Here is a 13023-nt window from a genome sequence, read left to right on the forward strand (position 1 = left end):
GTCAGAATGCTGACGTCATTAGCAGAATGCTAGCGTGTTATGGGCAACAACAACTCAACCTGTAAGAAATCGAAAAGAAATAAGTACTTGTTCATTCAACTTTCGACCTATAACCCATGTTGAACTTGCAAAACCTACAATAAAATCTGAGATTTCTCAACGGCAATCGGGTGAAAGAGACACATTTAGCCGTCTAGCCCCATAGACTCCAATTCATTCTGCACTCGCCCGCGATCACCTCCAGTGGAATTCTAATGGAACTGCAACCAAGATCGATACAATGGGGCTAATAGGAAGTGCCAAGGCTCTCCGTAGACGGGCTCTGGCCATATGCATCAGACGTTCAGCCAACGGTCCGTGGGCGTTACGTCCGAGGCTGAGACTAGACACATCTAAACTATGTGTGTGTAGCCATAGATATCATATAAAGGCTAGATGTCTTAAGGCGGAGTCACTTCCGGCATCACCGGCGGCCATCTTAGGACAGGGTTCTGTGAATTAAGGTGAGTGAGCAGCACGCACACAAATCCTCTTATCTCGCTGAAATCTGGACAGATTTACAAACGGTTTGGTTTCTTACAAACGTTATTAACGTGGCTATAATTCTGAATGCTTAAACATTTTGAACATAATTATTCATATGTATGCAGTATAATAGCTACATCTCTGACGTTTATAACAAACCAAACCGTTTGAAAATCGGTAGAAAATTGAGCAAGTTATGGTTATTTAAAAGTACATGCACCATGTTATGAGTGAGCGAGCACCCTGTCGTAAGATGGCCGCCGTGTGCGGATGTCGAGCTCGGCCAGCAGCGCGGACGAGACATCTAGCCTTTATATGATATGTGTAGCAACCATTCAACTGGAGAATGGTGGACTTCGGCCTTGTACACCAATGCAGGTTGCGTCTTGCGAGTGATGCGGTCCCGAGGACTTTTCTATCTCTTCAGAGGTGTGTGTGTCTGTGTGTGTGTGTGTAAAATGTAACCCTGACCGTTTTACATGCCTTTTTTTAAATAATCACTCGTTATTAAAATTTAGATATTTCGATAATACCTCAATTGTATGGAACGTATGCTTAATTTGTGCAAATTTCTAGGCTATGTACGGAACGTTTTTTTTTTAAGCGGAAAATGTATTATTTTCAAATATATGCATTTATAGTGTGTATATAAACAAATATATATTTGTTTATATACACACTATAAAAACAAATATATATTTTATAATGACATAATTATACATATACATGTAGATTTATATGTTTTAAATACAATTATAATTACTGTAGGCTAATATATGTAGCAGGGCATTCAGTTACTTTTGAAAGGACAAAAATAACGTGTCAGTGTATTTCATTAGACTTTAACTTTGCCAGCTATAAATGGCGATGACAGTTCCCCCCTCTCTCCCTCCCCCCTCCCCTCCCCTCCCCTCCCCTCTCCCCCTCTCCTCCTCTCCTCCCCTCTCCCCCTCTCCTCTCCTCTCCTCTCCTCTCCTCTTCCGTGCCATACCACACCACACCCACTTTCCTCCCTTCTTCTCACAGCCACCACGCCCATATCCGTTGCATTTTTCAAAAAGCTAGACTTGAGCTAAAAGAGGGGGGTTTCATGACCCTTTAAAAAGGTTAAAAAGACATGTCTGCAAGATCAATGTGTAATACAAATATGCTGGCTCTGTTCTGTTTCTTTCTTTTTAATAAATTTGCAAAGTTATCAACAAATCAGTTTTCTGCTTTGTCATTATGGGTAGAGTGTAGACTGATGTGAAAAAATAATTTAAGCATAAGGCTGTAACAACATAATGTGCACAGTGCATCATTAGACTCATATTTATGGGTGGTATCTGTTTGAAATAATATACATGTCAATGTGTGATCAACAGCATAGACAACTAAAAAGAACAAGAATGGGTGTGGGCATTTTTTATTATGCATGTATGCTTGCAAAAATGAAAGTGAAATTGAAATATAGCCTACAATATAACGGCTCTCAGTATATTTCCCTTGCTTAATACAAGTCAACTGTACTCCAGGAGAGAGCTGAAATAATTATATTGAAGGGGTGAAAAAACGCACAAAAAAACAAAACAAAATGGGATCATCAGACTCACAACCAGTGCAACCAAATCCAGGTGAGAGGGTATTACTTCCATACATTCTCAGAGAGATACTACTAAATTATTGTTAAACTTAATTGCTAATTGTGTTTCCATAGAACTGGATACACAATGGAGGGAATTTGACTGGGGGTAAGCCATTCATGGACATAAGCTATTCTGTATGCAGACACTTTATTTCGTTTTTATGTGCAGGCATGTCTTTGTGCACAGCAGTGATCTGTTCAGATAAAACTGCAAATACTGTGTGGGGTGAGAATTTATTTCCATGTAAAATATGTTTAGTGGAAAATTATAATTGGCCATGATAATGTCTGATGTAACTTGTTAACATGATATTATAACATTAATACTTGTATTAATTATTTTAGCATGGATATGTATCCAATATTTTACTTGTGAAAATGCCAAAAAGTGGAAAATTATCCATTTTATCCTCAGATGTTGATATCATTAATGGCAATATTGATTTTTTTTTAATTATTATTTATATATAATTATATATTATTATAATTATTAAAATTATTTTTTAATAGGGTAATACTCGAAAATACTAATGAATGATGAATATGCTTATAAAAATGGTTTCCTCATTTTGAGTGATCATTTTTAAGATATGCAATCTGAAAATAATAAAATAAAAACTGTATTTCATTTTCACAAGTGGTCATTAAAAAAAAAAAAGTCACTTCTTGGATGTTCGCAGTCAAAATTGACCACACACATAAAATTAAAAAGTTAAAGGTAGGGTATGGGATTTGCAAAACGGCCGGCAAATTTTGAAAATACACAACTCAAATGGTCCTACCTTCTTTCCTCCAACGCTGGCCCTGACTCCACCCATTCATGTGGAGGGAGTGGGGAGGGGGGTATGGTACGACCATTTGATTGACGAACTTACTGTCCAATGATTCTAGGTGGTCTTGGAAATGATTGGCTGGAGTTTTTCGAGTCCTGCCCGTTCCACAGATGATTAAATTGCTTAATTTTCATTTCAGGGCTTCTAACTGGCTGTAAGTGGGTTAAGAATAGGATTTCAAGTGATTTTGAAAAAATCGACAAAAAAGAGAATCACATACCCCACCTTTAATGCAGAGTATCAAATTTGATATTGTGGCTTTATAGGCCTACGTGATTATACCTACTTATTATATTATTAACACTTTACCAAAAATAAAGCTCAAATGAAGTTAGGAAGAATGTCCAGTGAGTGTTTTTCGTCATTAGAACGGCTGCATCTGAGGCAGTCAGTCCATCACATTTTCATAAGCTTAAAGGTAATGAAGATTATTGTAGCTGTAGCCTTGTTGGCATCGTTTTTTCTGTGAGGTTTTTTTTTTCTTCCTTTTTTTTTTCTTCTGTAATTTGGCCACTACACAGTGCTACACGTGCTGTTTTGGCAGTGACTCGACGAGGGTACGATGCTCTTCTCCGCTCCTCAAATAGACCTACATAAGATTACCCTTTATATATATATATATATATATATATGTATGTGTGTGTGTGTGTGTGTGTGTGTGTGTGTTTCTTAAGTAGCCTACTGTCCGTTTTTAAATTTAAACTTAGGTGTTCTTGTTGACCAGACTTACTACTACTTACAGACTTACTGTATGACAAACATATTTCCTCTGTAATCGGATCCAGTTTATATAAACTTCGTTTATTGTTCTAAAATCAAAGGCTTTCTCGTTCCGAAAACTAGAAATGGCTGTTCATGCTTTTGTTACGTCTCGGCTAGATTACTGCAATTCTTTATATTGCGGTATCTCCAAGTCTCAAATTGCTCGTCTTCAGCTTGTACAAAACACGACTCTGGAACGCCCTGCCTCTAGAGATTAGAACCTACCTGATTTCTTTAGTATATTGATTCTTTTCTTCGGTTGGTTTTACTAATTTATATTTGAGTCTGATACTGCTATTCCTGTTTTATGGTTACTCTATGTTGCTCTCGTTTTTATTTATTTATTTATTTATTTGTTGTTATGCATGTTATCTTCTTTTAATCCTGTTGTTCTGTAAAGCACTATGGTCAGCCTAGTGGCTGTTGTAAATGTGCTATATAAATGAACTTGAACTTGAACTAAGTAAAGAAAACTCTGTAACGTTACTTATTGAAAGAAGCAGTTCTTTATTTACCCTTGCATCGTAAATCAGCAGAGATGCTCCGAACTGCTTGTGGCACTTCATTCCAGTGTTGCGTTCCAGTCCAAAATTGTCATGCCCTTCACTTGCTAACTTCCCTGCGTCTCGTTCACTCGGATGTACGTCATTGCGAGTGCCCACTTTATGGAAGTAAAATAATGTCAAATGTTTTGAAACAAAAAGCCTGTTGAATTGCACTACTTGAAAAAAAAAAAGCATTGCATTAACCATGCTTGCATTTTAATGCATTGTATTTTTAGGGCTTGCATTTGTATGGGCTGAAATTCAACATGGTTGAATATTTAAGTTGTGAATATTTCAATTAAAAACATTTCAAACACATTTTCATTATTAAAAAATCAATAATCCATATTCACCTTTCATATTTCACTTCCAAAATATTCAAACTGTTTAAAAATACAACCTATAATATTCAACAGGCAATTTTCGGTCCATTTGATTTCACTTTGCAAATTCGCTTCCTCAAATTCAGTGGTTCAAATGGGCTTTATGCACAGCTGCACTACTTCCTGAACTTCAGGCAGGTCCTTTGTTTCCTGTCTGACATTATTGGACAAACTGATTAATCCAGGTGGTCAGGCACACCTGGATTAATCAGTTTGTCCAATAATGTCAGACAGGAAACAAAGGACCTGCCTGAAGTTCAGGAAGTAGTGCAGCTGTGCATGAAGCCCATTCGACAGTAAATTCAAAGGAACTGCAGGAAAAGCAGTAGATTACCGAGCATACTCTCCATCTGCTGTTAGTCAACCTCACCAGCAGGGGGTGCAAAAGCGCGTGTTGTTGACGAAGACCAGCAGCAGTTTAGAACAAGCCATTCATTCTGCTGCAGTCGGCAAGTCTGGCAGATTGAGTGGACTTAGCCAAAATGTTGAATGTTTACAACTCTCATGCCCCTCCCCCACTACCAACGAGCACCCGCCCATCGTCAGTGCGTGTGCACCAGATTTTCTGTGAACGCGTCCGTCTCTTCAGCATCGATCAACACCATGGACTCGGAGGTAGGCTGCCCTGGCTAATCTATCCATAGATAGCAATAACCGAGGAATTGGAAGCTTGTTAGTAGATTTTATCTCCGCCATCACGCTTCGTACAATCTTCAGGCGAACTTCAGGCGTGTCGTGTGCATATAACGCGCGCGTCTGCGCAAGGCAGAGGGGATCTGTGGCGTGTGCACGACCTGTGATTGACAGTCAGATCGCACACCCCCCTGCGCTGATTGGACCCGATGAGCCGGGAGCGGTGGATTGTTGCAAAACAAATAACACGCTCCAGGTGGAGTTAGAAGCTCGGTTTTTTTTCTAAAACCACCTTATTTATGTTGTTCTGTCGGATTATAGAGTCAATTTCACTGAATTTGATCAAAAAAATGTTGCCGACGGCAGCTGAAAATGATTATCAGTGTCAGTATATATGCGGAAAAGATGATAAAGACACAAAAGCTGTGTTTATGTTTCATTCAATAAATTCATTGTTACTTTCCCTGTGTAGCCTACATGTCATCAGATTTCTCTACCATGAACAGGATTATAATCGGTTTCCCTCAAGATTCCCCTTCCGTCGGGACAAAACGCTTAACGTAGCTTATGGACTAATACAGTGATATGAAAGACCAAACTCGCACCTTATTGGGGATGTAGGCTGTAGGCTACTATATAGGCTAGATGGACTAAGAATATGAACGTAACGCGCAAAGTTTCATGCAGAGCGTTTCGTGATACTAAACTGGCATAAAATCCAGTTTATTCAACCATGTTGAATTTCAGCCCATAAAATGCAAGCCCTAAAAATACAATGCATTAAAATGCAAGCATGGTTAATGCAATGCCTATTTTTTTTTCAAGTAGTGCAATTCAACAGGCTTTTTGTTTCAAAAACATTTGACATTATTTTACTTCCATACTCACTAGGCTACTGGCGAAAACTGCATGGAATGTCCTAAGCCCTTGATCACTTGGAATCAGCTATGTAGTTGATTTATTATTTACATTTGTTTTCCCTTTAAGAATTTGTTTAATGCAGCATCCAAATGTAGAATGGTGTTTGGGTTGTTTTCAATAAAATAAATAAATAAATAATATATCATAGAGTTGTTTGTTGTGGTGGTGATTAGACGAGATCTGTGGTGACGTCACAATCGTACTGCATTGTGGTACATATAGGTGCCTGAAGTGTACATATGAAGTAGACTCGCTCCCTCTGTCAAAATCGAGGGAACGAGGGTCTGTCCATCTAAACTTCCCTCGTCCACTTTACAAAGTGGAACGCACTTCAAAATGGCGGCGGGGATTCCCCGAGGGGAAGTGCTTAGGGAAGTGTGCAAGTGCGTGTCTAAAAGTGGACTGGAACGCAGCACAGATAGAGGTGGTGGGGTGGAGTTATTCTTCTCCTTCTTCTTTTGTTATTTGCGGCAGACTACACGCATCTAAGGCGTATTGCTGCCCTCTACAGACCACTTGAAGATCTTCACTTAGTTTTTTACAATCGCTATGACCATTTTCAATACTTTCAATACTTTTAACAAATTTCCTAATCTCTTAACGCACCAACACACCTACAACTGGCAAAACCGTTAATTTCATGCTCAAAATCACAGATTGTAAACTAAACTCTGACACTAATTTTCAAAATACAATAATAGCAACAATACACTGTGTCTAGCCTACCAAAACACTGCAAACATCTCAAAATCAAATCATTTTTCAAAACACTAACATATGTTCTCGTCCAGCAGGAAGATTTAGTCAATCATAGCACAATGTCATAAAAACACTAACATCAGATGGAATTACAGAAACTGCATTATTTTATGTGTGTCAGGTATGCCCTTATACAACAGACAGTATATTGTATTGATCAAAGATTGTGTTTTGCACTGCAGTTTCTTTTGAAGCCTCTTTACATTTTTGTTTTGTTGGGTTTAGGTCTCTTGCTGCAGAAATTCAATAAAAAAAGACCCATCTCAGAGTGCTTTATAGAATTTACGGTTAATGAAAAAAACGAAGACAGAGACAGAATTGCTGCAATAAAAACTTTATTTGCAAAAGGACATTACTGCAAGATAACAAAAATATGCAATATAGCTGCCATTTAGTATGTGAAAATGCACAATATACGAACAGAAAAAGCACCAGAAGAAGAAAAAAAAAAGTCATCTTCTAATTATCTATTTGCATAATTCAATCAGCTCTTTCTCAGTAACAATAGAATAAAATACAGGAGATATATTTGTGTTTCAATTCACAATATAAACAGCTGTTTACCTTGACTTTAGCCTGTAAGGTTAGGTTTAGAACATGGTGTTATCTGTTCTGACATATAGTGTTAAAGCATTGGTAAATTTGGCAGTAAAAATCCATTGTTTTGGTCTTTTTGAGCTTGTGTAAAAGAAGTTCAAGCATTTTAAATTTGTGTTAATTGTATGCATTTTGTGTTAAAGCAACAAGAAATGTGTTAATATTATAGCTTACACAGATGGATGTAGTGCTAACTGTGTTAAGAGATTTGAAAAATTGTTAAAAGTATTGAAAAATCTGTCATAGCAATCGTAAAAAACTGTAATAAATTATGTCCTTATATATAGGCTAGTCCATTCCGATGCAAACATTTGACAACAACTTTTGTTGTCTCATAGTCCTTAACAATTAACTATTAACAATTTAAAAAGTAATTGGACAGAGTATGCAAATATATATACTGTAGATGGATCAATGAACACAATTAATAGAAAAACTTAAATATAAAGAATGGAAAACGAGTTTCAGATAATGTGTCATTACTACAGAGCTTGTGGCTATTTTATGGGCCCTTGGATGTGTGGAGGAAAATGGTACTGGTAAAAGAGTAATATGCTCAGGCTCAAAAGCAGCTTTAATGGCAATAAAAGGAAGGAAGAGTAGGGCCGGATCAGATTTAATAGTAGAAATACAAGTAACATTGAATCGAATAATTATTATGGGGAATACAGTGGGATTCCTTTGGGTTACAGCTCACATAGGAGTGCAAGGAACCGAATAGGCCGATAAAAAAGGCAAAAAAAAAAAAAAATGAAAGCTGCAAGCAGCATTTATCGGGGATCAAGCATTAAGGCCTTTAAGCACAAAGGCATCAAAAGTTATTAAGTTTTATTTAGAAAGCATGTAAACACTGACATAATAGATGGAAAATACCATTTACAGCCAATACAGGCAATGTACCATAGAAAATATATGGTTTTAAAGCTTTTTAACAGTTATAGCGCCACCAATGGTCCGATCTCCATACAATTTTGCATGCTTCTTAATGATGTTATATGTCACATATGCTCACCAATTTTTGTGAAGTTCTGAGTTTTCATTTAGGATTTATAGGCTTTTTGGTGTATTTTGCCATGCCCATTTTATAAATGACCCTATTACAGCCATCCAAATGCAAAAGTTCAACTTTTTTTTGATAATTATTGATCTAGAGAGTCCAGAGAATTGTCCTAGACTGGTCTGGTTCCGATCGGGCGAAAAACCTAGGACTTAGTTCGCAAAAGTAGGTTTTTAACATGTTCGCAAATATTTAATGAACAGTTTGATTGACAGCAATGGTTCTTGAGGCAAAGTTGTTCAGGATGAGGAGATCTATCAAATGATATGCATATAGTGTGGATGAGTGTAACACCACGTGATTACAGAGCCATAAAACTCGTTAGCGCCAACTAGAGGCCGATTTCTTTAAAAATTCTTACAGACCTCTAGGGCCATGAGTTGAACATGCCCATCGAGTTTCGTTCCGATCGGCCTCCGTTAACCTTGTCTAATAGGTACTCAACTTCATTGGCCGATGGCGGCCATGTTTTTTGAGATACGCCAATGTCCTCATATACATACATGGCACCTTGGACCAAGACACTGCATACCAATTTTCAAGTCAATCGGACTAACGGTCAGGTGGTTATAGCACTTTTCATGTTTTTTTCATGTTATAGCGCCACCTAGTGTTAAATCTTCGCGATTTTTTCACTGTGACCCCAGTTTGAATACACATGTCATGTGTACCAAGTTTGGTGAAGATATCTCATTTTGTTCACGAGTTATAACCATTTTAGTAAAACTGGCTCCGTGAATCAAAATGTAATTTTTTTTTTTTCGATAATTATTGATTATTCAGACTCCAGAAAACATTTCTGCTCTGGTTTGGTCCCGATCGGGCGAAAAACCTAGGACTAGTTCGCAAAAGTAGGTCTTTGACAAAATTCAAAATGGCGGAAAAATTTGCATACCGGAAATAAAATCTGAGATATACGTTTTGTTCGTCTTGAGCCAAGGATTACAGTGATATAAGACACTTGAGTCTACACCAAACCGTCTAGGAGTTATTAGCGATTTCATACTTTTGCTTGCTATAGCGCCACCTATTGGCCAATCGGGGTCATACTCTCTCAACCTCTCCTCGATTTTTGTACTACCATCTGGCAAAGTTTCAAGTCTCCAGCACTTACGGTTTGGGCTGCACAATGCATTTTACGGCAGAAGAAAAATAATAAAAATCAGGACAATTACAATAGGGTTTCAGCACTTCGTGCTTGAACCCCTAATAATAAACAAACCTGTATATAAATTTTGAGTATTGGAAGTAATGTATGGAAGGGTTGAGTGTAGATTATTCAGCAAGGATTAATAAAATGATTGCAAAAAGAATGGGAAGAGGGAAATAAAGGCAGACATTCTTTTTTTCTTCAGCCAGTAGTGAAAAATTCAATAAATATAGGTTTAGGAAGGAGGGATAGTGTGGTTATTACTAGACTAAGATTGGGGGACTGCACATTGAATTATGGGCTGTCATTGGTTGTAAAGCATCCAGATGACAGATGCATATGTGGAGAAGTGTCAAATCTTTCTATTCCTGTGAGAAGGTCTAAACACAAAGCACATTTTTCCTATTGCTGTTTTACAGGGAGTAGTCAAGGAAATAAAGGAGGATAAAGACTCAACTAAGTAATTAAGAAGTGCAATAGCTCCACTGGGAATGGCGCCATAACTATGGCAAAATCACGTGGGGTGACAGAAGCTTTAAGTGAAGTTCTGTAAAATGTTGTTTTGATTTGACAGACAAAAAGAAACCCTAAAAGAAACGCTGGAAAACTTCTCTCCGAGTTCTCCAGATGTGAAGGACATCAAGATTCTGGTTGCTGGAGAAGTTGCAGCAGGAAAGTCCAGCTTTATTAACTCTGTCGATAGTGCCTTTCAAGGACGGATCTCCTCTAGAGCGCTAGCTGGTTCATCTGGTGGTGACAGTCATAGTTTCACACAAAATGTAGGTATTTGTCAACTATACAGTTGCATGTTCTCTAAAAGACAGAGATATCCAGTTGACCTACTCTATAGCATTGAGCATTTTAGTTAATCATATGATGATTTCTTGGAAATTGTTTACAAATATTTATGCCTCTATATTTTTGGTCTTCACTAGCTCAAAGCATATACCATCAGAAGTGGGAAAAAATCTTTGCCCTTCGTCTTCAAGGACATAATGGGCTTAGAAGCTGAGGCAATGGCTGGGTCACAAACAGAGGACATCATCAACACTGTGTTTGGCCATGTGAAGAATGGCTTTAAAGTAATAAACCCCTATATTGTGATAATAACATTTCGATTTTCGAAATAAAGTTTGTGTGTGTGCAATAGGTTTGACGTTTAACATATTGCTTATTTCCAATCTTAGTTCAATGTGGAGAAGGCACTCACTCATAAGGATAAACATTATGTCAGTGACCCTACCCTCTCCGATCAGGCTTTCTGCCTGGTGTACGTCATAGCCGCAAATCTAATCCAATTCACAGATGATAAACTTACTGACAAGTTGAGGATCATCCGCAAGAGAATCAGTGAGAAGGGTAAATCTGACCCCTGAATGTTTAATTATGATTTTCATTCATGAGTTCACATACATTACATAACATGAGAGAGAAGTGAGCATAAAGTGGGTTGAGTTTGTGTGTATTTTTCAGTGTGTAGGTGAAAAAAAATCCAGATACAATAATGCCAAGTGCAAACAGGGCATGTTACAAGGCTTAACTTTTCTGCTTAATTATTTATATGACCCGGAAAATGTATGTGGGTCAGTTATGTAGATATGTACAACAGCCTTAAATGTGAAAAAAAAAAAAAAAACTTGTGTAAAAACAATGTAAAGAACCTTTACATTGCCTCTGCATTTGCTGTAGGGATTCCTCAAGTGATTGTCCTGACCAAAGTGGATGAAGCATGTCCGCTAGTGAACAAGGATCTAAGGAAGATCTACACTAGCAAGAAGATCAAAGAGAAGGTATGTGATATAATCCAAAGACATACACATGTTTCAAATTATCAATCACATCTAATTTTCTGACCTAACATTCTGTTCCTGTCCAGATGGAGTTGTGCAGTGACATAATTGGTGTGCCATTGACAAACATCTTCCCAGTGAAGAACTACCATAATGAGATTGAAACGAAGGGTGACATTGATGCTCTGATACTTAAGGCACTTGAAAAGATTGTTCAGAGTGCTGATGATAGATTGCTGGACATTCAAAGCTGATAAAAATCACATATAATGCATTTAGAGTGGGTCATTCTTTGATTGTGATACATTTTCATTTTCACAGGAACATAATTTTAAGAAGATTGTGGTTTAAAACTATATAGAGGGGATTGTGTTTTGTGTATAGTTTTACAAATATATGTACAGCAGGGTTCAAAGACAATGAAAATCTGGGACTCTAAATCTAATGTAAACCTGAAAAATAATAGAAAGATTCAAAATTAGATTTTTTTTAGAGAAAAGTTACAATGTAAAATCTTTCTACATTTAACAACATTAAAACTATTAAATGACACAAAAAAGTAATGCAGTGACACTCTCGTATTTTAGATTCTGCAAAACATTTATGAACAAAATAACTGTTGCTTATTGAGATCTATTTTTGCTATATTGAGATATACTATGAGTATATATTTTTTTTTTTCACTGATTTTACACCTTCATCACCGGCACACCCAAACAGATTCAATTAAAGGGGTAGATGACCCAAAACTTTAATTTAGGTGAGGATGAATACATTTAAATTTCTGTGTGAATTATCCCTTTAAGCCATTACTGCATCACTTTGAATAAATACTCATTTGATAACTAATGTTAATGTATTTTTCTTTGGTATTTTGAGAGATAATCTCATGAACTGCAGGAAAGTGCAAAATCAAGTCAGATTTTAGAGGAACAACAGGAAAACTAAAACATTTCAAATTGTTAGATAATTCTTTTTGTTTTGCTATAGTATTTTTGTTAAATTTTGCAATTCCATTGACCGTGTACTTCTATTAACATAAAGGTGGTAATACCCAAAAATTACATTTCAGTTTGACATTTACGCAACCTAATTTCATGAAATAGGAAATACATTACATATGAATTAAGTCAAATACTCATTTGCTATTTTAACTCACTAGTGATGAACTGCAAGTCAAGTTAAATTTAGCCTTTACTTCCAAATGACTTTCAGTTTCTATTTCTAGGAAATGCAGCCTGTTATTTGAACATGCTATGAACAATTTCTATTTGAAGTATAATGTTTGAAAAGATATGCATGTCAGTAAGTGACTGATAGCTTGGACTAAAGGGGTGTGTGTGGTTCACATGAAGAACCTTTAACCTCCATGCAACCATTCCACTGCATAAAAGTTTCTGAAACTTGTTATGAACTTTTTATATTTATATTTTCATAGTATTTT

At 36.8% G+C, this 13023-nt stretch overlaps 1 protein-coding gene across 1 annotated transcript; it reads left to right on the forward strand.

The window, feature by feature from the left end:
* The first annotated feature begins 1994 nt into the window (after positions 1 to 1994).
* Positions 1995 to 12426, forward strand: LOC307149822 (interferon-induced protein 44-like). The gene is made up of 7 exons (XM_079856388.1): positions 1995 to 2138; positions 2222 to 2255; positions 10364 to 10568; positions 10725 to 10871; positions 10977 to 11148; positions 11479 to 11579; positions 11666 to 12426. The coding sequence occupies exons 1-7, from the start codon at positions 2099 to 2101 to the stop codon at positions 11831 to 11833; spliced, it is 867 nt and encodes a 288-aa protein (XP_079712514.1). The 5' UTR covers positions 1995 to 2098; the 3' UTR covers positions 11834 to 12426.
* Positions 12427 to 13023: the final 597 nt, after the last annotated feature.

This window comes from Squalius cephalus, assembly GCF_949319135.1.
Source record: "Squalius cephalus genome assembly, chromosome: 2".
NCBI lineage: Eukaryota > Metazoa > Chordata > Actinopteri > Cypriniformes > Leuciscidae > Squalius > Squalius cephalus.

Coding starts and splice junctions, on each gene's coding strand:
- LOC307149822 (XM_079856388.1), top strand. CDS start 2,099: ATGGGATCATCAGACTCACAACCAGTGCAACCAAATCCAG. Junction 2,139..2,221: donor ACCAGTGCAACCAAATCCAG/GTGAGAGGGTAT, acceptor GTGTTTCCATAG/AACTGGATACACAATGGAGG. Junction 10,569..10,724: donor GTCATAGTTTCACACAAAAT/GTAGGTATTTGT, acceptor GGTCTTCACTAG/CTCAAAGCATATACCATCAG.